This window comes from Anser cygnoides, chromosome 3 (assembly GCF_040182565.1).
Source record: "Anser cygnoides isolate HZ-2024a breed goose chromosome 3, Taihu_goose_T2T_genome, whole genome shotgun sequence".
Classification (NCBI taxonomy): Eukaryota; Metazoa; Chordata; class Aves; order Anseriformes; family Anatidae; genus Anser; species Anser cygnoides.
This window is the reverse complement of record NC_089875.1, coordinates 44,789,523-44,816,747: the sequence shown is the minus strand read 5'-3', so window position 1 is coordinate 44,816,747 and position 27,225 is coordinate 44,789,523. Positions and strand designations below refer to the sequence as shown.

At 43.2% G+C, this 27,225-nt stretch overlaps 2 protein-coding genes across 7 annotated transcripts in view; one reads left to right on the top strand and one right to left on the bottom strand.

Moving 5' to 3' along the window:
• The first annotated feature begins 6,925 nt into the window (after positions 1-6,925).
• AGT (angiotensinogen) lies at positions 6,926-18,917 on the top strand. Of its 4 annotated transcripts, none has more exons than XM_013194651.3 (5): positions 6,926-7,043; positions 10,311-11,127; positions 15,457-15,721; positions 16,004-16,148; positions 17,133-18,917. In XM_013194651.3, exons 1-5 carry the CDS (start codon positions 6,966-6,968, stop codon positions 17,322-17,324), a joined length of 1,497 nt encoding a protein of 498 aa, XP_013050105.2. In that variant the 5' UTR covers positions 6,926-6,965; the 3' UTR covers positions 17,325-18,917. The 4 variants fall into 4 exon arrangements, with proteins under 4 accessions (XP_013050105.2, XP_013050103.2, XP_047901857.2 ...); XM_013194649.3 differs by having other exon boundaries at positions 6,935-7,043; positions 10,308-11,127; XM_048045900.2 differs by lacking the exon at positions 6,926-7,043 and adding an exon at positions 8,773-8,905 and having other exon boundaries at positions 10,308-11,127.
• A 1,051-nt stretch (positions 18,918-19,968) lies between these two features.
• The window catches only part of COG2 (component of oligomeric golgi complex 2), a 28,571-nt gene continuing 21,314 nt past the window's right edge, over positions 19,969-27,225 (bottom strand). For all 3 annotated transcript variants that reach the window (XM_013194646.3, XM_013194648.3, XM_013194647.3), the window contains 5 exons: positions 26,414-26,486; positions 25,491-25,633; positions 24,036-24,175; positions 22,914-23,094; positions 19,969-21,299 (listed from right to left, as the gene is read on the bottom strand). In XM_013194646.3, coding sequence (XP_013050100.3) covers positions 21,198-21,299; positions 22,914-23,094; positions 24,036-24,175; positions 25,491-25,633; positions 26,414-26,486 — 639 coding nt within the window. In that variant the 3' untranslated portion in view covers positions 19,969-21,197. The remainder of the gene's footprint in view (positions 21,300-22,913; positions 23,095-24,035; positions 24,176-25,490; positions 25,634-26,413; positions 26,487-27,225) is intronic.

The window sequence follows — 27,225 nt, the reverse complement described above, 5'->3', positions numbered from 1 at the left end:
GACCCTGGTCATTCAGGATTTAAAGTTGGTTATTCAAATGACAGCAACCTGATTAAGTCTTTCATAACCCTGTCATGGTTAAACCCCATGCCCTGTCATCAGTTTAACGTTGCAGGGCTTATCCATAGCCTTTGACCTGACTGATCCCAAGTTCTCCAGTACTTGTTGACTGCTAGCTAAGCCCCGCCACTGTCATCTGTTTTTCTCTAAGGGACACTTTTAGGCTAGACGATTTCATTTCGTGCTCCTTCTCCAGGGGTTTGAGAGGCATGACTTGTTTTGCCTCAGTCCCTTTATAGCTCTTCTTATATTTGCAATGATTTATGGATAAATGTTATGTGGACTGAGGTGCCATCTGTGAAACCGGGCAGCTCTCCGACCTTCCTTCTTCCTCTGACTTTGTATGAAGTTATATAAAACATCTTTGTTCTGTCTCTGAGATTAGTCTCATTTTAAACTGCTTGGCGCCCTCTGAACTTGTGCATTGATTTGAATCCAAATGTCACAGCCACAGTCACATGAAACCACACTATTTCTTATACTTTCCATTACTTTGGCTCAATGCAGAGCGTGGACTTCTGCCTGGTGGCTTGCAGCCTGGCAGAGTTTGCATGTGCTCCTGCACGCATCTTTGCTAACTTGGGACATTACAATGCTCCACCTACAGCTGAGACCAGACAAACTGAGCCCAGCTTGGGGCTTTTTTTTTTTAGGACTTTAACGTCAGCTTCCAGCAGTAAGGCCCTACAGGCTCTCTCTGGCCTGTTCTGGGGAGAGGGGCTGGAGCATCCTTCTCTCTCTTTCATTTCCAGAGGCAGAAGAGAGCAAAGGGAGGGGAGGTCAGGAAGGTCACGCAGGGTTTTAGGGGTTGTGCTGGGACTGCAAGCCAGGCCTGAGGACTAGACTGCCCTACGAAATGTCACGGGCCAGCCTAGTGAAAACTGCTGTAGAGCAATGAGAAAAAGGCTACTGGAAATCAAGGGGAGGGACATCAATGAGTGCCCTTTGGAAATCCTGCTCTGGACTTAGTCAAGAAAAAAAAAAGTACCTTGGAGGAATTGCAAGATATCAAAATATCATCCAGAGGAGAAAGCCAAAATTACAGTGAGTGCTCATTATCATTTTGCACAGCAGCAAGAGGTGAGAGGCCACAGCCAGGCCGTTTTCTCCGTATTGTGGAACAGCAAAAGGGCCTTGTCCTAAAGAGGTGCCTGTCCCAAATTCTGTTTTAGGACTCAGCCACACTGTGTGCAGCTCTGCCACCGCTGCCCGCTGCCTGGCTATGAAATGCTGACACAGAGCAGACATCCCCTGGGGCTGACTTGTTTCACAGTGTAGCCCACGGTGCCTGGGGGTCCCTAATGCTCATGGCATCTCAGGACCAGGCAGCATCTCTGCCCTCCCTTGACTCTGTTTGTCCCCTTTTTTGCCCAGCATCGCTACTCCCCTCTGTTGTATACCCAGGGAAAAAAAAAAAAAAAAAAAAAAAAAACAGCAACATGAAAAACATCTTTTTGTGTGCTTTGGTGAGTAATGACAACGTTATCTGTGCTGGCAGCTGAAATATCATTGTTAGACAGCCATCTGAGTGCTTTACCAAGACAAACAGGCACAGCTTTCCGAGCTGCTCTTCCAGGCTTTTGTCAGAGCTGAGCCAATGCTGCTTCATTAATTCGTTACTTTGGAAAGAGGTCGTTTTACAAACAAAAGGGTGCTTTTAAGATTAGTTTTATTCTTTTTCTTTGGACTGTGAAACACCAAGTGGCAGTGTGGGAGCGGAGCCAAGCTACAGCATCTCTTCAAACCCCATGAGTCAGAGGAAAGCCCTACAGGAGCTCAAATTTTCCTGGGAGAATAGTTATAAGAGCTCCCACTGTTTCCACTGTTTTTTATTTGTTTGTTATTATTATTTTATTTGGGAGGGCTGGAGGGGGGATTATGGTTTACAGAGGCTTTCATCAGCATGCGTTTCGGCAGCCTGACTGGGAGGCAGGCTTAATTCTCTTCTCAATAGGAGGACCCTGAGCTGAATTTCCTATTCTTCAGCTTTCTCCCTTAGGCAGTAAGCTAAAATGTAATTTTACCATTAACATGGAAAAGGTGGAAAAATAAGGCAAGATAAAAATAAAATGAATCCTAAACTGCAGCAAACATTTAAGCGTTTGCTTGAAAACCACCCAGTAGAAACAAGAGCAGGAAATTCTGCTCTCTGACTGTTACCACTCGCTGAAACCTCAGAAACTTCAGTCACAAGCTCTTTTATTATTTCCTGCAAAAAGCCACCGGTGGGTATAAATTTAATCTCCCCCCCGCTTGCTTTCAGAACTGTGGGCTGCACGAAGCGAAGGCAGGCGAGAGCACCTCCGAGTGCCCCGGGCCGGCGTGGAGGCAGCCGGGCGCTGCGAGGCCGGGGCCCTCCACACGGAGGCAGCTTCGGATCAGGAGAGGAAGGCGAGAGCCTCTGCAGGCTGCTGGGTTAGCTCCTGCCTTTGCCGTTTTCCTTCTGCAGGCCTGAGCTCTGCAGATAGTCCCATTGCCTTGGCTGGAGCTAGCCCTGCTGGAGCTGATGTGTCAGCAGCCCTGGGAGGCTCTGCGGGGCTCTAGCAGCCAGGGCAGCCTTACTATAAAGCTGTCTGCCCCTCTCTGCCTCACTGCTTTCCACCTCTCTTCATCTGTCTACGGGATCTGAGAGTGGGAGGCAGGCCAACGTGCCCCACAGCTTGGCTGGTAGCAGTTGTGTACCCCTCGAATCAAAGCCAACCCAAACGCCGCCTCCTTACCTCAGGTCTCAGGAGGCTTCTGCCTTTATTTTATATCATGGGTCATATTCTATGATTCTATATTTGGAGGGTTGGAAATTGTGGTTGCTGGCCCAAGAGAGTTGCATTTTTGCCCCCATGTCTGTCTTTTTGTGTGTAGGAGCTTCCTTTTGGCAGCTACAACTCCTGGAAATAAGAGAGTCCCTACACCACCACAGTACAGAATGAGCCAGTCCATTTCCCAAAAAAAAACTGCATCTACCATGTATGATTAAAACGGCTCCTCAAATGAGAAAGGGAGAATGGGGAAACTGCTGCAGACATTCTTCTCAGAGGAACACTGAATAGCAGCCGGAATAGCTGAGTCCTGCTGCTACCTGCCCACCCTGGGCAAGAAGCTGTGGGCAGAGGAGCAGGAGAAGGGGTAGAGGTGGCTGAGGGAGGCTCAGGTGGGGATATTCCAGCTTCCAAAGGTCTTTCTATGGTACTGCTTTTAATTTCACTGAATAGCAGCCTTTTCCAGGCTAGAAAACAACTACCCTGAGTGGTGCCCTGGGGATGCAATGAGAACTTCAATATCCCAGTGGAGCCACCAAGGATTAACCTCTCCAGGTCTCACCAAGAGGATCCCCAGGGAGTAAAAGCTTCACTGAACTTTGTGGTGGCAATCTCACAACACTCAGGGGAGCAGGATGCTTGGTGGCAGAGCCTTCTGGACCTAGTGTTGTAGCATCTCCCAGACAGCAGTCACCTGGCTACTTTCCTCACTCACTGCAGGGAACATCCTGAAGACTTCATGGCTGACCCAGCTGGGAAATCTTGGGAAGGTGCAAAACCCCTCCTTGACACAAAGGCATTCAGCAGGAGCATCTCACAAAGTGCGTCAATCTCACAACAAAGCTTGCTCCAGCTCTTTGAGGCAGGCATCATGCTGTGCAGGCACTGCTGTCCCTGGATGTCATTTGAGGTATTCAGTTACAGCGTGATCAAGTAGGTAATGCGCTAGGCTGAGAGGCAGGAATCTTGGATTCTTGTCCTTGAGGTGCTTCTAACCCACTGTATGGCTGAAGGTGAATCGCGTCACCTCTCCGTGTCCCCTTTCCGTCTTAGGACAGCCCCATGCTGTCCTGGCTGCTTCAGTCTGGGATCGTCTCCGCTCCTCACAGCACCTGCTGCAGGGAAGGACCCAGAATCATTTGCAGGTATTACACCGTTCGATGAGCTCTGCAGGTGGGCAGTCACCAGCACAAAGACCTCCCTCAAGGGGTCCGTTCCTTGAGGAGCAGAAGGAGATGCAGAGCTGGTGACGCTCCTGCAGGGACCTCTGTCCCTGCGAGGAGGGGGCATGCATCATTTTGGGCAGGCCCCAGCTACCTGAGTCGGCCTCCAGCCACCCACTCACCGTGTGTATTTTGGCACTGTCCGGGCTGGCACGCTGCATCCCTCTGTCTCAGCACAGGGATGAGTGCGGGACAGAGGCAGGTGAAGGCCAGGGTAGGAGGACCACAGCGGTTATGCTGGCTAATCACCAAGTCAAGCACGGGTTTGGTTCAGTTTCTGTACTGAAAAATTGGCGGTAGGGTTAAGCTGTACGCACATGGTCCTTGAGTTTTGTAGCAGCCGTGCTGTTCCTCACTGTGAGGCCCTGCAGCAGAAGCGGGATAATCTCTCTTTCGTCATCTGTACTTTGAATGCTATTATTGAGAAGCATTTTTGCAATCCTCTTTACACAAAAAATTGGGCAAGCACTGAGTACATCCCTCGTGCTGCTTTCACAGAAAAGCGTTTCCAGCCAACAAGGGCAGGAGTCAGGTGTACAGAGAAAACAGAGAGAAAATAAAAATCACATACAAAGCTATTCCTTATCAAAGTTTCATTAAAATAGTCCAAAAAAATTACTTTGCACAGCCTTTCCCCACCAGAGATAGGAAAAACAAACAAATAAAATCAGGCCCACGGCAACTTGCCACAGTTCTCACAGAACTGGGGAAAATTGGTTTACTACCGTGCAGGAACCTGCCTGACCCATCAGCAGATCTGTACCCCCTCCCTCTTCCCTATGTATTTACTCTGGATAAAGCCCCTGAGTACTTTGTGTGCAGCAGAAGTGAGAACAGAGCCCAAAGGTCTGGCAGGAGACAGAGACAGAGTTCAGACCCTGGTGCAGTGACTCTGCCACTAGTTATTACAGGTACTTTGACTAAGCAAGAAAAACAAAAAAAACATGACAAGTGGCTAACTAATATTTGGAGCCTACCCAGTATTTTTGAAAAATTTTCAAATTGTCTGAGGCTTATTGATTTTGAAGAGTCAACAGTGGGCTCCTAAATGTGCTGTGCGATGGAGCAGTGCCCAGCAGTGCCCTGGCTGGGGTCAGGTTTGCTAGGTGTGATGCTTCACTGACATAGCACTGCTAAAATAGTATTTCCCGTCGGTGATGCAGGGTGAGCCAAGTTACGCTGGCCAAGTTAAGCTCAGACATCTCTATTTCCATCACAGGCTGTAGACAAGCCCTTAGAGAGGAGCATGTGAGCTGTTATATGGATCAAACTAAAACTCAGGGCTGCGCAGGGATTTCCCAAGTTAGCTGTTGTACCTGGACTGTTGTGTTCTGCAGCCTCTGATGGCTGTGCCCTCAGTGAGTTCATTTAATCTTTTTCTGTAGCAGTTAACGCTTTCAGTCTCCACAGCATCTTACGGCAGTGCCTTCTGCAGTTTATATACGAGGAAGTGAACTTCCTCTTAGTTATATTTTCTGCATGGCAATTTTACTGGGATCCTGCTGATTCTGGCATTGTGGCAAAACAGCGAGTAAGGACTTGGGGCTTGTCTCCACCATTTTACGTTTACACTCCCCATCCCAGTGGTCACTCTTCCAACCCAAAGTGCCTTGGTCTCCCCAGGCACTTGGCTGCTCTGCAGAGATTTTCCCAGGTGTCTCACAAATGCTCTTCCTTCCAGCATGATGCCTGCCTGCCATCCCTGCAGCAACCACTGCTGATAAAGGAATATTCCTTGTCTCCTTTCTGTCAGGTCCTCCCACACAGGCTTCCTCTTTCTCCCTTTTTTCCTGTCCTTCTTGCAGTTTGTTCTCTCCTCTTGGTGCCTCGTCCAGGCCTCATGTGGTCTTCCCTTACCAAAGGAAAAGAGAGGGAAGCATTATGAATATTGATGGGGAGTAGAGATTTGCAATTACCAACTTAAACCCGCAGGTTGTGCAGATGAACTGTTTGGGCCCTGCTTCCCATTCAGGGTACTTCTAGTCTCAAAGAAAAAAAAACCTCGAATATAGTAACAAATGATACATGACTACGTACAGGCTGTCTGAGTTAACCCAATGCAAATTCGTAATCTGCAGAGGTCAGAAGTGCAAGCTCAACCTACAAAGAGCCCATGTTGAGGTTCTCGGCACTGCCTGTGGGCCAAGTCTGTGAGCAGTGTAATTCATTTTCCTCTATCCACGGTAACTTCTTTCTCCATAAATCCCATCCTAACCTCACAGGAGACAGGGAGACATCCTTGTAGTATGTCTGGCCCCTTCGAATTCAGATCTCAGAGCAAAATTTGGGAAGACTGGAAAACAAGCTGAGCAAAAAAAAAAAAAACAAAACAGAATAAAATATTTACTATTGTCTCTGCACAAAGTCCTGAATTTTATGCAGCCTTTCCCAGAGCTATCTGGATCAATGAAAACACTTTTCAGCAGAACAGAGACAGGGTGTTCTTCAGCAAAAGAATCACTGGCTTGCCAATCAATTGAAATTTGAGCTTGGAAAAAAACATATTCAAGACCTAATTACTCACTGTTGGCTGTAAGATCAGTGTTCCCCTACTAGGGTTAAAATTTCCAAAGCAGATTTGATAGCATTTACATAAAGAAGAAGAGGCAGCAACACCACCCAGAAGTTTTCATTGGGAGGCACATTGCTCCCCGACTTGCATGTCAGAAAAGAAAGGCTGGCTGGCAAAGGGATTTCATTTCAATGGCACAAAATGGGTGAGAAGCAAGGCTGCAAGCGGAGCAGTGACCACAGTACCAGCGGGAGCGGGTTTTCAGCCACTCTGTGCTCCCTCTCTGGAGAAGGCAGCTGTGACCATGAATAACAAACAGGAAAAACAGAGGCAGGTTTTGAAGAGAAATGAGGGCAGTGCAGGGGGGAAGGGAGCTCAGGCCAGCTTATGTAAGGGTGGGTATAAAAGGGAGACATGAGTCCTCTCCTGAGATCAGGAGGAGTGGAGCAAAAGAAGGACAGGAACCTCTTCCTTGGACAGCACGTTTGGGAGGTCTGTGTTTATTTATACCTTTATTGTGGCTATTGCAAGATAAGATTTGTTAGGCAATGTGCGCAGGTTTTGGACTTTCTTTGTACAAGCAATGCTTTTAGGAAGGATCTTGCTTTTACCTTCTTGAGTTCCTAGCTTTTGGAAAGTTTTTCACCTATTTTTTTCCCAGTGCAATTTTTCTGGCACAGCTCTCTTTGGGGAAGAAAATCTGTGGACACCACAGCTGAAAGGCAGGATAGAGACTCTCCTCTTGCTGAAGTCTTCAAGCATATGTTCATTCCTAAAACCATGGCAACCCAACAGGAAAAAAAAAAAAGCCTGACAAAAGGGTCCACATATAATAATTGGAATAACGCTTGTGCACTCTACCTTAAAAATGGCTCAGAAGTAGAATGTAAAACTGACTGTAATTAAGTAAGTCTTATTAGGACAAAATATGTTCCCAGGTGTGGCAATGTATGTTCTTCACAGTCTGAAATCTCCTCCTTTAGCAGAAACTGAAAAGATAAATGACAAAGATGTAAGAAATACACTAGTGCATAATGGTGCACTAGACCACGGTGCACTGCAGGAGCCACAGAGTGACTGCTTCTCCTATTGCCTGGATCCATGGCCAGGCTCCATGCATTTTATAGCCGTCTGGAGATGGTGCAGATGCTCAGGGATTGTTCTGCTGCCAGATGCTTCTCAGAGTGAGATGCTCCAGCAGCAAGAGGAGAAAACACCTTAAATATTTCAAGCTGTTTGCTTGGGCCTCATTACATGACAGCATGTCATACAGGCCTATGCTCAGGACTCATTACAGCTAAAGTAATCAAATTGTTCAAATGAAAAGCAGTGCCGCAGAGACAGATATTTTCCATCCCTCTGTCACTTGTGCTTGGCCTAGCAGGGCTTGGCTATCTCTGTCAGCACCATCAGCTTCAGTGGCTCCAACAGCCCAGGTGCACCCACAGCATTGTTCTGCCTTGGCTTGTGGCTTCCTCCTTGAAGTTCCCATGTAACAGGACACCATGGCTCAGACCAACTGCATCATCTGCGGTTTAGCCGGCTATTTAATTGCTTAAAGAGGAGAAAGGGGCACACCAAAGCTGAAGGATCACTCCATAAGCAGCAGATAGATTTCTGAATCCCACTGCTTTTTCTAAATAAGACTTGGGAAGCTGAGAGTGGGAGAGGTAAATTCTCTGTCAGCTGGATCTGGTGACCTAATCCATCTAGTTTTCATCCTCTCCTTTCCACCACATTTTGCTTTGAAGAGGAAAACAAGCAAACTTTTGATCTTCTGGATAGGTCAAGAGGGTAAAAAATGGTAAAAATTGACATATCACACTCACTGATGGGTACACAAGCCACAAGTCAGAGCTTAAAAGCAACTTATCCAAAAAGGAAAAAGTCTGGTCTGACTGTGCAACAAATGCAGGCACAAGGAAATCTGCATTTCTTTGAGTCCAGCACAAAACGAGCAGAGTTATTTTCAGGTCCTATAATCAGTTCTTCTGCGTAATGAAATGCCTGTGTCCATCTCAGTAAATGTGTAACTGCAGGCTACACAAATGCGCTGGTGCGGGTTAAAGGTTGTGTATTGATCTCTGGAGTTTTCTGTGCATCCAGTGATAAATCATGCTCCAGTTTTATCAGGCCCTATCTGGTCCGAACTAACTTTTTTTGGCCTCCCAGCCTGTGATGTAAAGTAGCTTTGTGCAATGTCACTGGAGACTTTTAGAAAGGCCCCTCCTCTGGGAAGGGCATAAATGCCCTGGACATCACCACGCACAGCTCCCGGAGCAGGAAGGTGCCACAAGGAGCCTGTCCCAGAGGAGACATCGTCCACAGGGGGACACCGGCACGGACGGAGGCTAGTAAGCATACTCGATGGATCTGCTCTGCATGCCAGTTTTTCAGCTCAAGTTTTCATGCTTTTCTGAAAGGCTCTAGGCTGACTTCTTTAGGGAAATAAATCACGTTTGCTTCACCACAGATCGGGCCTGGTGTAAGTGCCAGCAGTGAGGACTGCCCCTCTTGCTGTTTCTGCCCGTGAGGGTCAGCATGGTGGCTCAGGGGAGAAGCAAGCTCTGGCACCAGTGGGGCTGGGGAGCTTGCTGCCAGCAGTGGCTGCTGTGAGGCAAATAAGAGGGTGAACAGAGTTGCAACTAACAAGATATAACTATTAGTGTAAAAATACAGCTCTGATTAACAGCATTTTTGGCAAATGATAAGCATTATTCATACAGAAGTGTCATTTCTGACTCATTTGGATTTCAGATATGCAAATCCGAAGTTGCAGATTACAAATCCAAGGAAGGCGCAACAGAGCTATTAGTTATCAAAAACTGGATACAGGAAAAGTGAGAATTATAAACACAGTTTGTCAGTGTGTTTGCGTATACATGTGGATGTTCATATGCATGTGCATGTATGTGTGCCTATGCCTTTTGCATTCCCAATATTTACCAGGTCCTTTGTTCCGAAACACTGGCGACATCAAAGTTCAAGAAATTTCTCTATTTCTAGTCAGGAAAAACAAAAGCAGCAGGAGGTCTTTTACCACAGGAGGACTGCTCACACAGAAGAGAAAACCAGAGTTTATCCCTGCTAACTCTGTATTCAAATAATGAAGGTGCTATGAAAATAAGCTCTTGGTTTCCGTGTTAGCACATTTTTGTAAGGGAGCCCTGAGTGTGTTTGCCTAGAAGCTAGAAAGAATGTTTGCACTGGGCTATGGAAACACAAAATGCTTCGTTAGTGCCAGATATTATGCTGACTAGACATACAAAGTAGGAGAGTTCAGCAGTGGGACCTTACGAGACCTGGTTTCCAAACCCACTTCCCCTGTAACAGCAGGCAAATCGCTTAACTCGTCCATGTGTCAGCAAGATTTAGTGCAGCAATTTGCAGAGATAGCTCTGACTAGGTCCCGGGAGCAATATAGCTGCATTATTATAATGTTTTGCCAGAACTAGCACAGTCTAGCTTGCAAGCCTAACTCACTGCAGAGCACTACCATGTTGCTTCCAGTGCTCAATCTTCAGGATATCGCAGTTGGTAATGTTGACATGCTTGGCACATCCCCACCTGCTGCCATGAAACTGTTGGCCATTTCACCCCGTCCTTTTCAGGGAGCAGGCAGTCCAACTGGCACTCTACACTACCATTCCTGTCTTTGTAACTCCAACGCAGTATGAGCACCTCACCATATAAATATGAGAAACAGCATTTACAACAGGCTGATCAGTCTTCTTTCCTCTTCACTTTTTCTTTCAGCAGACACTGTGGAAGTGGTCTTCCGACATGAACCTGGCAGCAGACCTTCTCTGCTTGCTCCTGTGCCTCACTGCGGTGGCTTGTGACCGGGTCTATGTCCATCCTTTCAATTTGTTTTCTTTCAACAAGAGTACCTGTGAGGATATGGAAAACCTGGCCCAAGAGGGAAGGAAAACATTTGTCCTTGACTCCATTGACTCCCAAACCACACCTGCCTATGAAGATGACCTGATGGACAAAGTCAAGCTGGACACCCCGAGCCTGAGTGGCCGTGGGAGGCAGAAACTGAGCTACCTGAAGGACTTTGTGCATGTCCTGGGCATGCGGTTTTACAATGAGCTGAGGGAAGCACGTCGAGGCCAAAATGTCCTCCTGTCCCCAACCAGTCTCTACGGCTCCATGGTGTCTTTCTACCTGGGTGCATCCAACCAGACAGCCACTGATTTGCAGGGTTTGCTGGGATTTGTTCCCCCATCTGGAGATCCTGACTGCACCTCTAGGGTGGATGGGCACAAGGTCCTTGCAAGCCTGAGGACTATTGAAAGCCTCATCAAAAACAGGGATGAGGAGCTGCTCTTTTCCAAGACACTCTGCCTCTTCTCTGCCCCTGGCATACCCTTATCTGAACAGTTCGTGCATGACTTGTTCCCCTCAGCCGATGCTTTCTACGCCCGAGCTGTGGACTTTACAAACCCAAGTGAGGCAACAAAACAAATAAACACCTTTGTGGAGGCCAAAAGCGAGGGTCGAAGCAAATGCTTATTGACAGACCTTGACCCATCCACCGATCTGCTGTTTGCGGTGGATGTCCGCTTGTCAGGTAAGGGTGAGCAAGCACCTGTGTTGGAGGCAGGCTGGGTGGACAGGTAGCAGCCCTGCTCCTGGGAAGGAGGCAAGGTCAAACAGCAAGGGGGAAGAGCTCAGGTGAGAACCTGGAGCACAGCCCCATGCAGTGTCCCATTCCCAGGGTCCTGTCTCCACGCTGCCTCCCTTCACTCAGCCACAAGCCAGCAAGGGCAGTGGAGAGGAGGTGGAGGGAGATGGCCTCAGGGGAAGTTTCCTTGATCAGGAAACCATGGGTTAGGAAAGCTGTGGTGAGATGAATAATAGAGTACCATGCTTGATTTCTTACCACAAAAGAACTAAAAGTCATGAGGAGTTTCTGGCAAAAATCATGAGGATGTAGGTTTAAAGCAAGCAAAAGCAATACTTTTCCATAGTCTGGAGGCAATTCTAGGTCAGAAAGTAAGCTACCAGTTAGTGAAACTGGAAGAGTATCCAAAACTAGAAGTAAGGCAATCCTTTAATTACCTAGGGTTGTTCCATTACTGCTGTCCCAGAAATACTACTGCACCACAACTCTGAGTGTACTTGCTTTTCAGCATCCTAGTGCCTGAATGTAATACCAGAGATGGCACACCTTAGGGCAGTTTGTGTACCAGTGACTGTATTTCAGTAAATTTGCAGTGAGATTTAAGTTTCTAAATGGGTTTCTACTGATAAAGGGTGGAGCTCAGGCGTGCATTAAATGCTTTTGTGCCTTTATCTTCCCACTTGCAAACTGGATTTCCAGTTTTCTTTGCTTTTCGTGGGTGCTGTCAGAAGATACTCCATAATGCGATCATTGGTCATAGGCAACATTCGTTCACAAGGCGAAGGTCCTGCTTATCACACTTAATTTCATTTTATGACAAGGTCACTTATCTAGTTGACCAAGGGAAGCCAGTCAATGTAATCTTTTTGGATTTCAGTAAAGCATTCAATACGGTTTCTCACAGTATCCTTCTGAACAAATTGTCCAGCATGCAGCTAGACAAAAACATAATGCAATGGGTGAGCAATTGGCTGATGGCTTGGACTCAGAGAGTTCTAGTAAACAGGGTTACATCAGGCTGGTGGCCAGTCACTTATGGGGATCTGCTGGGCTCCATTTTAGGGCCAGTTCTCTTCAAGGTTTTCATAAATGACTTGGATGTAGGACTAGAAGGTGTTTTGAGTAAGTTCGCAGATGATACTAAATTGTGAGGAACTGTTGACTTTGTTGAGGGTGGAGAGGCCTTGAAGAGAGATCTTGACAAGCTTGAGAGCTGGACAATCACTAACAATATGAAGTTTAACAAGAACAAACGCTGGATTCTGCACCTGGGATGGAGCAACCCATACTGGGGGAATGAGAGGTTGGAGAACAGCCCCACAGAAAGGGATCTGGGGGTTCTGGTCAAAAGCAAGTTGAACATGAATCAATGGTGTGCCCTGGCAGCCCAAATGGCCAGCTGTACCCTGGGGTGCTTCAGGTATGGCATTGTCAGGCTCGTTGAGTGAAGTGATTGTCCTGCTCTGCTCTGTGCTGGTGTGGCCTCACCACGAGCACTGTCTGCAGTTTTGGGCACCACAGTATAAAAAGGACATAAAACTATCAGAGAGTGCCCAAGGGAGGGCTACCAAGATGGTGAACAGCCTAGAGGGGACGATACCTGAGGAGCCCCTGAGGTCCCTTGGTTTGTCCAGCCCAGCCCAGAGCAGGCTGAGGGGAGGCCTCATGGCGGCCTGCAGCTCCCTCACGAGGGGAGCGGAGGGGCAGGCGCTGAGCTCTGCTCTCTGGGGACAGCGACAGGACCCGAGGGAACGGCATGGGGCTGGGACAGGGGAGGGTCAGGCTGGGGGTTAGGGAAAGGTTCTGCACCCAGAGGGGGGTCGGGCACTGGGACAGGCTCCCCGGGGCAGTGGTCATGGCACTGAGCCTGATGGAGTTCAAGAAGTGTCTGGACAATGCTCTCAGACATATGGGTTGATTTTTGGGTGGTCCTTTGTGGAGCCAGGAGTTGGACTCAGTGATCCTTGAGGGTCTCTTCCAGCTCAGGATGTACTAGGATTCTATGAACAGGTCTCTCCCATGTCCTAAGAACAACACTGTTGTAAAACCAGACGTGAATAGTCATATTAAGACTTCTAACTTCTCTTGGAGCCTTTTCAGGGGACTAGACACCTAGTTGCATGTTTGAGGGCAGAGGCATCCAGACCCTCAGCAGCAGACGGCCATGGGGAGCCATTTCAAACCCAGTGGGGTTGATTTGCTGTGGTTCATGGCTGTCCCAGTATTAATGGACTCAGCCCCAAAGTCAATACCAGAGCTTTGAAATTTTGTGTGATCAGATCCAAATGCGCTATTGTAAATTAATAAATAATTTAAATGGTACCGCTGAAGAAGCAGCTTATTTGCCTGTCTGGTTTATTTGCCAGATCGGATTTGTTTTGTTTTGTTTTTCTCCCTACTGGCAGCATTTAACAAAACTGCATACAACTAAATTGTGACGTGCAGCACTCATGCTTCAGATAGCAAACTTTCTGCATCCAAATTCATGTTTAATGTTCCAGAGGCAATTAGCTTCCTGGCACTTTGAGTCAACTCTTTATGGGAGCTCATTTTACTTAACAGGAACATAAAAACTGCCTGGAGCTAATCCAAGGTCTGTGCCTTCACACGTCCACCCCTGCCAGAGGGCAGTGCTGCTTCAGAGAAATGATGGGAGCCACCAGTAAGGAGCCTACTGCCTCACCTGCTGCCTTGCAGGCAGTTGGACACTGCTTCCTCTATCTGTGACATTCCTTATGTCCTTCCCAAGACTATTTAAAAAGTTATTATCCCAGCTTGATACATTTAACTCTCTGAATGCTTGGTTCTTTTTTTTTTTTTTTCCCTTTTTGTTTTATTCTGTTACACTCTTGACATCTGCTGTCCTGTGAGAGTAAGTTCCGCAGGTTACACAGGCAAAGTGTCTCCTTTCTGCTTTCAGCTTCCATCCCTCATTCCTATGAGATACGAAAAAACAGTGAACAACTCTTTATTTTTATTTTATTTTATTTTATTTTATTTTATTTTATTTTATTTTATTTTATTTTATTTTATTTTATTTTATTTTATTTTATTTTATTTTATTTTATTTTATTTTATTTTATTTTTTGTTTTATTTTATTTTGTTTTGCTTATACCTTTCACATCTCCTACCCGCTGCTGCTTTTTGGTGAATTTACACTAAGTGGAAATGCCTAAATGTGCTTTTTATACAAGGTTATTTAGTAGACAAGTGTTCCTATGCACACCTTATTATATACTAAATGTGTTAGGATCCAGCATTTCCCTGGATTTATTGGAGAATAGACTATTTAGCAGTACAGCTATGCCAGCTCCTATTTTATACTGATATTACTTTAATGAAGGCATTCCTTTCTTTACCAGAACGTATAAATCTGTTTTCCTAATTCCCCTTTCCACAAAACAGCAATTTCAAGACTCCTGATCTTTGCCCTTCTCACTGATGGCAGTAGTTTCTTTAATGTCAACAGGATTATCTGCCTAACTGGGCAGCAGCACTGATCTATGGCAATGAGCAGATAACATGTTGAAATGCAAAGCTGCACAGAAGCAGCAGGAGGTGAGAGCAAGGCTTCCCATACTTGTGAACTGGGTAAGAAATTTATATCAAGGTTTAGCAAGTGTTCAGGTATGTCCCTCTTGACCTCCTAGGCTCAATCAACCCTTTGGTGTTGTGCTTGCTACTTTCCCCATTGCTTTGGTTCTCAAGATGGCCAAAGGTAAGACCCCAGGGTGAGCTTGTACCACCTTCCCTTGCACCAGCCCCCTGGCTACCTCAGGAGCCAGCTCCAGCTGTGCGAGGGCACTCCTGCAGCTGGCCCTGCCAGATATGGTCCCAAACAAGCAGTCCTAGCACATGGTCGTCACAGCTGCTCATGGGATGGAGAGGAAATCCAAACCGTCTGCATCAGACCCATGAGCCACCTGGGAACCACCTTGGCAGCTTGGGAGGGAGCAGGTAACAAAGCAAGCAGAAAATTCTACCAGATTTATTGCATTTCCTGGTCACAAAGCTGGTAGAAACAGCAGTTTTGGTCACAGTCCTGATGATTTTTCAGACTCTGTTCTGTAAATCTGCACTGCCTCTGCCTGATGCTACCAGAAGGCATATTAAAGACAGGTTACACATGTTTACAGTAGCTAAGTATGATTTTACACACACTGCCCTTACCTAGTGTGGTGTGTTGTTTTTAAACAAACAATATACCAGTTAAGGGGCAGAGGGGAGGAAGGATGAAAGGGAAGATTCAACTTCTTTCTTGGTCTGTTTTTCAGTGAATGCTAAGAAAGCCTTCCGGCTAAAAGAGCCTCAGGAGTTCTGGGTCGATTCGAACATGGCGATCTCAGTCCCCATGCTGTCGGTAACTGGGACGTTCAAGTACAAGACTGAAGCCAGCGAGACTTTTTCTGTGATTGAAGTCCCTGTCAGCAAGAACGCTCTTCTGGTGCTGCTGCAACCCATCAATGGCAACGACCTGGACAAAGTAGAGTCCAAGCTCCCTTTGCAGTCTGTGGCCTGGCTCCAGGATCTGTCCCCAAGGTACAGCTTGGACACACATGTACCCTCCCATAGGAATTAGTGGGACAGGGTGCACAGAGCAGCCCTGCCTGCTCCCTGCTTTCCTATAAGGGTCAGATCCTGTCAGGGAGGGTGTAACAACTAGTGCAAACAGAGATTCACAGAAACTCAGGGACAACAGACACGGTATTAGTAGAAGAAACATCCACTGGCTGCCCATAATCTGCCTAAACACCACGCTTCGATACCAGAGGATGTGCTCTCATCTCTCTCTCTCCCCCTCTTCTCCTCTCTCTTTTTCAGAGAAATTAAATTAACTTTGCCAGAGTTAAAAATAGAAGACAGCTCTGATCTACAGGAACTTCTTGCAGATATGAAACTGCCTGCATTGCTGGGAAAGGGGGCAGATCTCAGTAAAATAAGTGACACCAATCTAACTGTTGGGAAGGTATGGTATATATCACTGGTGTTAAGCAAAATATGCCTTCTGCTCAGCTTTAGCCTGTTTAACTGTAGAACTTGACCTAAAACAAAACAGTACGAGCGATGAGGGATACTTGATCAGCAGGGGACATTCAAGATGACTGAATGGTACTGAATACTGTTTCGATTAATGTCACAGCAGAACAGGTTTGCTTTACACCATTTAAATTTCATCATTACAGCAGGGGATGCAATACAAGCACCACGTCTGAGGTCTGAGCACACTAGGTTCTGTGCACACAAATTAGCCTGCATACCAAGAGCTTGAACAACTCAAAGTACCACAGCTGGACTGAATGATGGAGGCTGCAGTACATAGAATCACAGAATGGTTTGGGTTGGAAGGGACCTTAAAGATCAGCCAGCTCCGACCCCCTGCCATGGGCAGGGATGCCACCCACTAGATCAGGTTGGCCAAGGCCCCATCCAACCTGGCCTTGAGCGCCTCCAGGGATGGGGAGCTTCTCACAGCTTCTCTGGCAGTTATTGGGCTGTTCCCTTGATCAATGTGGGACTGCTCCCAGAAATTGCAAAACCAGAACCGAGCATGGCACATTGCCTCACCTGAAGACAGGTTCAACCATTCAGGTCCCAAGGCAAAGAAAGGGGGATCTTAAAGGGGAGGGCTATCTTCCATTAAAAGGCAGAAAATTATGTTCTAAAAGTGTAATTTCAGTGCCTTTGCCATTTTTCTTTTTGGAAGATGTCCTACGCTTGAAGCTTTGTCAGGATAAAGGGTACTAGGATTTCATACAGCCAAAGTGTACAAGCTGCTGTACAGCCTTTTCACATTATGGAGCAAGTGCATCAAGGGCTTATTTGAACATCCATGGAGTCTATCCTGTGCTGGCTACAGCTGATCTAACTTACTGATTACTTCATGTGCTTTTTCATCTACTTAAGCTCTCACTATCATGACTCCCGATTACTTTTATCTTTTCCTTTACAGGTCATAAATAAGGCCTTTTTCAAACTCACAAGTGATGAAACAGATCAACCAGAAGACCCCACAGCACAGAAGAAAGATTTGGGGCCACTCGAAGTAACACTGAACAAGCCATTCCTTTTAGCTGTTTTTGAAGAGAAGTCAAGGGCAATGCTTTTCCTTGGCAGAATAACAAACCCACTGCACACTGTTTAAATGCAAGCACCAAGAACTGGGGCAGAGGGAAGGGGGAAGGTGTGGAGAAGAGAGAAACGATACACATTTCCCATCACCTTTTTCTTATTCATCAGCTATTTTTATGATCATGTGGAGTGGTCTACTTAGCTTTGAGATGAAGCAGGTAGTGTTTGAAATACAGCTTTTTGAAAGCTAAAAATTTGCAACATTCCAATTTTGGTCATCTATTTCATGTGGGGTGGTGACTCACACTCCTCTACCAGCTTCTCTTCTTTCCTTCTTCCCATCTCGTTTCCCTTCTGCCCCTAGCAATCTTTTTCAATGCAGTGGGGACAGAACAGTAGTCAGCAAGCCACTGACTTAAAAAAAAAAAAAAAAAGATTTTATGAGCGCAAGCAGCATTTACTACAGAAAGGTAGAAAAAAGGAACTCTTCTGTTCTTGAGAGGTCACTTTTTGTTTGGTCAGTTTTGCAAGAGACATTCCCTTTCACTTTTTACAGAGAAAGTTTTACAATTATACACAGAAATTTCTAGCTTGATCAGCACTATTTTCCTTTAAAATGCTGCCAACATCATGGGCAAGCTTTGCTTGTCCCACTGAGACAAGATTTTGCCTTAGAAGCAAAAACACATTTATAGGAAGTTTCTTCTTTCTGCAGCCCAGATGGGTATGTTTATTTCTTAACTCCATGGAAAAGCTAAAAATATGGTTTGGTAGCATTAATGAACTGCAACGTATGAATTCTCATAGTGTGACAGCATTATCTCTGAATTTTTAGAAAAAAATAAGGCTTACTATTCCAATACAATTCCATTACTTAGAATATTTTCTAACCTGAGAGGCATTTATTACAACTTTATAGTGAAAAGAACATTACTGGCTAGAGCCCAGATCTGTAAACCTTAACACATCCAAACCATATATTCTTAAAAGAATTAAGAACCAAAAAAAAAAAAAAATAAAAACAGTATTAGTGGCAGTAACCTATACTAACGGTGGTTGTGCTGATATACATGAATAAAATGGCTTCAGCAGTTCAGTGCAACTTCTTAGCAGTGTCATAAAGGTTTGAAACAAACTGGAACCACAGATTAATTATTAGACTTGATTCCTGAATGCAATGAGGAAGACAGGAATTGGGAGTAAGGAAAGCCTGCAAGAGCTTTTCCTTTGATTTCAGTGGAACATAGACTTTGACCTCACAGTTCTAGATTTGTCTTTGGTGCTGATGCCTTCAGACAGTAACTGCGAACCTTTTTGGGGTATGGTGCCAGATGTATCGTGCAGAGCACAGTAGCTCACTGTCACCCACAGTGGCCCAGATTTCCATCTGATCCAAAACCACTAACACCAGTGCCTTGCTGTCGGTTATGTAGATAGATGACCTTCTTCTATCTTAATGGAAAAAGACTGAGGAATATCTTTCTTGAGAATACTAGGATTACAAATGCTATAATTGGATAAATGCATGGATGCTATACTGTATGTATGTATTCCAGACGCTCTAACCCATAAATACGGTGCTTGTATTTTATATAGCAGAAATTAGGTATCAATATGCAGAACAGGCAAGTTGCAAATAAAACCACCTACAAATTGCTTTGCCACAGTTCAGTTGGGTTTCTGTCTCAGATCTCATTCCAGCTTTTGAAATTTGCTGTCAGATTTATGTTTTATAAGACAGTAAGTTGCCAATTATCACACAATACAGCCAACAGTATAGCTGTAAGCATGAAAGAGACAGCTTCCAAGTGTTTATATATTAAAAGTTATTCCGTTTATTTATTTAAGTCAGAATGTAGCATCAGCCACAAATGGAATTTCAGACCACAAAAGCTTCCATTTTTACCATGGAGATGGAGGATAAATAAAAGGGGCCCCTGGCCATGCTGCCAGTAAGCTCTGGTACAAAATAACAATCTTCACAGGTGAGGACCGCACATGGCTGGAGAACTCCATACCCTGGTCAGTGTTACGTGGAGAAAAACAAACAAAATACTGCCCACTGTCACCCTGGAAAAGAAAAGGAGGGAAGAAAGGGCATAGGGAACTAGAACTAAACAGGACAGAGCAAGGACTGGAAAGTGCTGGAGCATTACAGTATAAAAAAGATAAGCTATATGTGTATGTACCCATTTCTCCTGGATATTCAAATGGTAAAAGAAAAAACAACCCACAATTAAATACCTTTGCTTCCCCAACAGCATATATTCTGTTGAGACTTGTTTCTGACATCAATTTTATGTCCAAAATGCTTATTTTATTTTACTCTTCACTCTGTAGAGCTAATGAAGTCCTAACAAAGATATTTTTTTTCCCCTGTAGTTACCAATTTTCTTGATGCCCAAGTTCCAGTTGCAGAAACATTAGTACAGGTAGCAATGTAGAAGTCAAAAAGAACTCAAGACAGACTTTCAAACTCTTGAGGAAAGTTGCCAGGCTAACCATTTAAAAAGGCTCTCATTCTCTTTATAAACTGAAACATACTAGGACATGCTTTCTCCTGGCAATTTTCACACTGTATATAACATAACTGTATGATAAACACCACCAAAGCACAACATCAGCTTCTAGGTCTGCCATTTCTCAATAGCTTTTCCCTTATTGCCACATATATTCTGTCCAGCCTTCTTCTATTTGTCCCATGCAAAAATCCCACTGAAATGTAGGAAACACTTATGGTCTCCCACTGAATTCCTCTGCCAGAGAGGCAATAACACACATTCCAGGTATCCCAAGTGTTGTTCACAGCCCTCAGCTGCAGTCTACTGCTCATCAACAGTCTAGTGAACGAGCACCTAAAATCATGCTCTAACAGATGGGAGATTTGGTGAAAGAAAACAAAAGGTAACAGGCTCTTAACATGTCATCAAAACAACATGGCTTGTCACTGAGCATAGCTGACAATTATGCTGAAAGCCTCTAATCCATCTCCTACTCATCCCAGACTCTCTATCCCTCACATAAAGTATCAATAGATCAGTTGCTCTAGGTTCAAGATAGCCCTCCGGTAGTCCTACCATTTAAAACTAATAACACTTTTAGATTTCCTGCTATATAAAGATGCACCTTGTACTGAGGTAGCTAGGCATGAAGTCACAAGAATTCTGCATGTATTTAGGCAAAATACAGCGCTGAATTCTAACAGACAATATGACATGAATCGGAGTTATGCCAAAATTGAATAAATTCTAGCATCGTAAATTTAAGTTCTAGCTTGAAACAAAACAGGTAGCCAAAATGTAACAGCAAGTAAGTTAGGTGCTGATGATATAAATTATTTTCAAAATGTAGACAACTTTAGGAGCTTTCTGTATGTAGCACTTCTATCAACAAGGTCCATGAAATATATCTTTAAGATAAAAACACTGGAAACCCTAACAAGAGCTAACTATGTCCCATGATGAGGGAAGGGTTGTAAGTGCAGAGCAGGAACAATAAATAGCAGACTCCTATTCCTGTGAGCATTGTCTTTATTCCATAAGAGCTGTCCCTTTGAAAGCTTTAGACAGCCAGCAATAAATATATTTGACTCAAAAACACATGGGACATCAAAGTTAGGACGACAATTTATTACATACTATTTTCAACACGTAAGTTCATTCTTCTACAATATAAGATTTAAAACAAAATAAAAAAACGTTTTCTTCCACTTTTATTCTGTAGTAAAAAGTTTAGAATTTCTGATTGCTTTCCATATAATGGAAAACTATGGTAAACTCTCAATCTTTTGGTGAAACAAGCGTATCTTGACAGTCGATGCACCAATTTGTTGCTTAAGATACAACAGGAAGCACTTCATTGCTACTTATTTGGTAAAATAAAGAACAGTAAAGTCTTTTTTTTTTTAGGGACAGTGTTTATCTTTAATGACATGCTTCAGAAGTATCTAGGATTGTTCCACTGTAGCCTGATCCTTGGCAGTCAGGACAAGCTCTGTAAGGGCTGAAAAGCTTTTTATGTTGCTTGTATCCAGTCCCATCTTCCGTATCTAAAAAGACAACAGAAACATTAGTTTTATTTAGAACAACAGAAGTTTATGAATTGTTTTCCTTAAAACAATTAGTAAAGCCTATGTTTTGTCCTGCACTGATGAGCAAAGAAATATAACTGCATATAGTGCACACAACTGAGCAAAGCTGGATACAGCTTTGCTCAGTTCAGTCTTTCCATTCAACATAGTGTCTCACAGTAAAATATTTAACCATCTTCTAGGCAACTTTTAACTGAAGTCAGTCGTAAGTTTTCCAAAGAAACAGTCAGAAAGAGAACCTTGGCTGTAACTATGCTTTTAATGCACTGTTTTCAAATGAAATTTTGCCCAGAATCCTCATTTGGCATTTGAGGAAAGGCTTTAAGACAAACATGGATACACGCAATAAAAACAGCACAGTAACAAAAGCATTTCAATAAGCTGCAAGAGCCCATTGTTCTAGCCTAGAATTTCTTGTGGGATGAAGACAACAACAGCTTGCTACAAGTTACTTCTTACCTAGGGAATCTCTTGCTTTGACAATTAGAAAAATACAACCATGAGAAAACTAAGACTACGCTAAAATCTAAATGAAACCGTAATAAAGCAATCCTGAAAGGTGTTTGTTGCTGGAACTCTTGGTAATGTCCGCATGTACCAAATCAGCTCCTAAATGATTATGAATAATCTATCCCAGTTTAACTTAAATTCACATTATGTTAATTCACATAATGGAATAGGAATAAAAGAACAAACCCAACTCAAGCTTCCAGTTAAAAACTGCCAAATAGTATTTCTTGTTAGTAAATAAGATTTCCATACTTCCACCCAAATCTTTCTCCTCTGTGGTAAGCCTCAGAAATAAGAAAAGCACCTCCTTACATACAGGAAGAACTTACCTACCTGTTATGCTGTACAGACAGCACCTGCTCTTAACCAAAACTGATAACAACTGCTTGGCAACTAGTGACATGGACTTGCAATTAGTAGTTTACTTTTTTTTTTCCTGAAGCTTATATATAGAAATAATGGCTACAGATCAGTATGCTTATACAATCTGATAAAGCTACTACACCGATTTCCTGGAATATTTCGTTCTTTTACTTGTTTATACTTTGTTGTTTAAGTTTTTGTATTTGGCATCAAAAGAAACTTACTGTTACACAGCACAACAAGTAAGAAATCTGACCTCTTCCAAACTCTTGGGAATAAACCCTTGATTATGCAGTAAGTGAAGGCAGGAATTACCTGCCGAGAACACAAATAAAAGCAAGGCCATAAAGAAGTTCCCATCAGAGCTAAGAAAATACCCCATCCTTTGGTCTGCCCACTCAGTATTTCTTTGTGCTTCTGAGTACTAAGCAGTACTTGAATTCTGAATAGTTAGAAATACAACCTTTTTCATTTGTATAAGAAAGCACAGGAAAGCATGCATTGCTCAAGGAGTTTCTACAATCACTAAAGGTTTCAAGTCACCTGAATTATACAGACGTAAAAACCAACCAACTAAAAAAGCACAAACAAAGCTTTTAAGACCAAAAAACTAAGTTGAGCTTCCACTTCCTCCTGTATCTCACTCCCTTCCCTAAACCAGTAACAGCAGTAAACAAACTTCTTTCTCTTTTAACTTACTTGCTCTCCAAAATACTCGACATCTAGGGCCAGCTGCAGTCGGATTTTGTCATCATCACTCATACCTCCATTCGTACCAACAGGGTTTGAAGCTGCAGTTCTTCTGGCCTGCTTCAGCCTTTTCAGGCTCTCTTCCATTTTCTTAACAGAACTTAACACATCAGAAACAGTTTCATAATACCTAAATGAAGAAAGATTAATGAGAAAAAAATTACATCTACTGCATGCACATCACTACATCATCATCCCTCAGAAAAATGAAGGATGCTGAGAGGAACGGTCTTGAGAAGAAGCTACTGATATTTCCACCATTAATTACAGAGGCCAATCTAAAGATTACAATTCAGTGTTGAAGCCTCCTTCTCATTTTCCACGGTGCAAGAAGTGGTGTATATCCAGAGAAAGCATCAGGCAGAACATCCAAAGAAAAGCAAGCATTACTTTCTCATGGTGCACAGTTAAATGGCTGAACTCACAAAAGACAACATCTCGCAGCAGTATGAATTTGAAAGGAAAGTAGACAGACAAACAAAATTCATTAAAGAACTTAATGCAGATGGCTATTCATGCTCCTCAAGTCCTCAAGATACTAACCAGGAAACCAGAAGATATATGAAGAAAAGCACTGTGTCATGGCTGCCTTATTAAGCTGGGAACAATTGGCTTTTCAGCTTTTTTATTTATTTTTTTAAGCACTAAAATTTGCATTATCATTGTATACAATAAAATTGTCAAAGGAAAGTATAACTCAAATTTCTTGAGAATTTGACCACTATTTGCTGAAAATAACACGAGGTTAAGGACTAAAGTAATTTCTGAGACAAAATGCAAGGTTTTAGTTTACTGTTGCATTACTAGAGTGAAACAATTTCCATATGCTCTATCCACAACGTTGCAGTTTGTGCACATCCCAGCAGAGGTCAGGTCTTAGTTCCCAGCCCTGCTTTTCATCTGTTGAATACAACACACTAATCAAAATCTGAAGGAATGCACCAGGTCAAAAGAGGGGCATATTCCTGTTTTCTTTACAGCTGCGTTAACTCATAGTGTGTTTTATCTTTTCTCCTGTGCCCATTCAACTGACAATGAAGTTTTTCAAAGAATGTTGTGTATGGCTCTTACTTTTGTGTGCTTTCAGAGAGGGCACCTTCCAACCACTGATGAATCATGGGCTGTTTCAGTATATCTTTGTATTCATTTTGTAGTCTGTAGAAGGGCTTAAGAGCACTGTCAACGTAAGGTGAAGCTTTAGTTGGCACTTCCTGGGAGATGGCAGGGAAACAAGTTGGAAAAAAGAACCTTTAATTTATTTACTGAACACACGGACATTATTTATAGCACATATATAAAATGCTGAGCCTGCATGTAAGCCAAGAAATAGATTATTCACAAATAATCAATAGAGGTCTTCATGCACATGGAACAAACCTTGATAAAATCATTCAGCAGCATTATACTATGTAAAATGCTATGAAACAAGGTCCAAAACGACCAAAGCTTTTGGAGAGATGCATGTGCCAGCCACCCCTATTATTGCCCACTTGCTGCTCACGCTGACTTCAGAAAGTTGAACACACACTGCATACACAACAGCCTACCACATCTTCGTTAAAATAGCTACTATTTCATATTATACTTCACTAAACTGAAACCATTGCTCCTTCTATTCTTATACCACCCCACCCCCTCACCATGTTTTTCAGAAGAAAGCTTTAGGGATAACTTTAATATCCCTTCACTACTTTCTTCTGAGCTGGTCTTGGATGCAGAACGCTTCATTTCTCCAGGAGCGATCCATACAATAGCTTGGACAAACCTCCTGCATTGCAGGGGAACAGATCATACCCAGGGCACACGATCTCTGACATCTGAAATACCAGTTACTCAAATTTTCTTATATTGCCAGTTTTCTTACATGAGAACAAACCAGCTACCATAACAACAGTGCAGCTTGGCAAAGGCAAGGCATAGTAACAAAACAAGCCAGGATCTGAACATTGTTTTGGAACCGTATTTATTAATTAGTTTTTATTATTTTCTCACCAAATCAATATATGTATTTTTTCTTAGCCATTCTTATTTTGTTTCTTCTGTGCATGGCATTCCTGAACGAAATCTGGGAATTTTTTCTCACTGAGAAAAAACTTCTTGACATAGCAGGTGGAAGTGTCACTCCCTGCCCCAAGCAACCCATCCTCAAAAAAAAAAAACCAACAAAACACAAAAACCCTGCCAGCCTGCCACTCAACAGCAGCACATCTTATGATACATGCTATGAGACAAGGGAAACAGATTTATCTTATTAACCCTTTTGGTTTTGTACAACAGTTCTATGTCTTGCCCTTCCTTCCATCTCAACCTGTGCTCTCATCATTGTTACCCTACCTATAATTTTGAAAATACCATTCTTTCTTTTCAAAGAAGTAAACAGTAATAACTAAGTCATCGCAGTATTTAATACGTTTCTTGACTCTCAAGCAGATATGGACAGCCCTGAAATAAATCATAAATGTTATGTTAAGATTCTTAGTACAGGCCCTTCTGAGATCTATATTTTCTTCTGCGACCAGCACTGACCTTATTGGTTCTCCTGTATAACCTTGGAATTTCCAGTGCACTCTTCAGGTAAGTGAAAGAGGACTCACTCAGATCCTGGATAATCCTGTTATTCAAGGTAGGCATGCAGGCTGATAAAGAAGTCTTTGAGTCTTCCAAGGCTCCTATTCAAGTAAAAAAGCTGAAGTTTAGACTGAGCTACCCTGCCCAATCGCATTACAGATCGTGTGAACCCAGCATCATCCCAGTCTCATTCACTGTCCTAGATGTCTGCTGGTGTCAAATACAGGATGCTTGCTAAATAAGTACACACCAACCATTTATGAAGTATCTCCACTAATATCAACCATTCCTCAGCCAGAAAAACTACAGGGATACAGGGAAGACAATTAAAAAAGGGTAACTTGACATTCTTTTTTTTTTTCTTTTCAATATTATCAGTGCAGCAAGGGGCTTGAATCAAAAGGCCCAAACCTATCAAAGAAACTGAGGTTGTGAAATTCTTTCTCACAGTACCTCAATTCCCTACGGACTGACTGGAAAAGCGCTTGACACAAAGCTGTGATTGGCAAAAGATCATCTACTGAGTTGGGGATTTACACAAGCAGCTACCTCTCTTATGGACTTAAACATCTACCCGTAATCTTGATTTAGATTTAAGTGGGTCCCTCTCTTCCTGGAGAAGCATCCTAATTACCGCACAAGTTACTTCCCAAAAAAACGCACTTCAGACTCACTGAATTTTAATCAAATGTTTTCTAGACTTCAAAGTAGTTTCTCTTTCACAGAATGGTTAACATTGGAAGCAGGCATCATTAGGCAATAAAACATTAGTGTTTTCAAGTTTCTCATTATAAAACTGCATGTAAAAGCTGATTTTGTTTGGTTAGCAGAGGGACTTGGGAGAATGGGGAAAGAGAATGAATTCAGCCTCTCAGGTTTACCTCCAATACAAGACATGTTCTTGAAGCCAATCATTTCAAGTTTTGGTTTAACCATTTCTAAGATGTCAGGAATCTAAACAAACAAACAGAGTTCTGTTATAAACATATTTAAATGGCTCTTCCTTCATTCTGCAAGTTACAAGTGCTTTAAAAGACACCTTCGCTCTTTTCTGTATTTTTTTTTTGTGTTTATGGAAACCTAGTATCACGAAAATACAATATTAATAGGATTTAAGGCCTATTCATTCAATCTTCTACCTTACTGTTGTCCTCAGGGGAAATAATTTATAATCAACAAAATACCAACCCAGGGGAACTTCACAAGATACAGAAATTTCAGCCTCATTGACTGAAAAACATGAAAGAGTCCCCACTGAAAGCAAATAAATACCACACAGGTCTTTTAAGATTCCGGATCATCAGTAAAATATGATGATAAAACAATAATCCTGATGATAAAACCTTTTCAAGGCTGAAAGATTAAAAACGATAAATATTTAAAACAGAATATAACATTAAAGCTGAATACTGCATCACACTTTGAGACTTCAGAGAGATTACTAGCAAAAAGTAAAACTCTGGGCAGTCACACTTTACATTAGAAAAGAGTAGAAACAATATGCTCTAGGGGTAAAGTCCAGCAGCTACTGATTAAAAGTTTAAATACCTGAAGTGGTTTCTCTGTAATTTGCCACTCAAACTGAGCAGAAAATAGACCCTCCATTTCAGGTGATATTTTCCTCTATCAGACTACTCCGGTTTTAGAATTTAAAAAAAATATTTAAACAAATGCATTATTTTTTTTAGAAAAA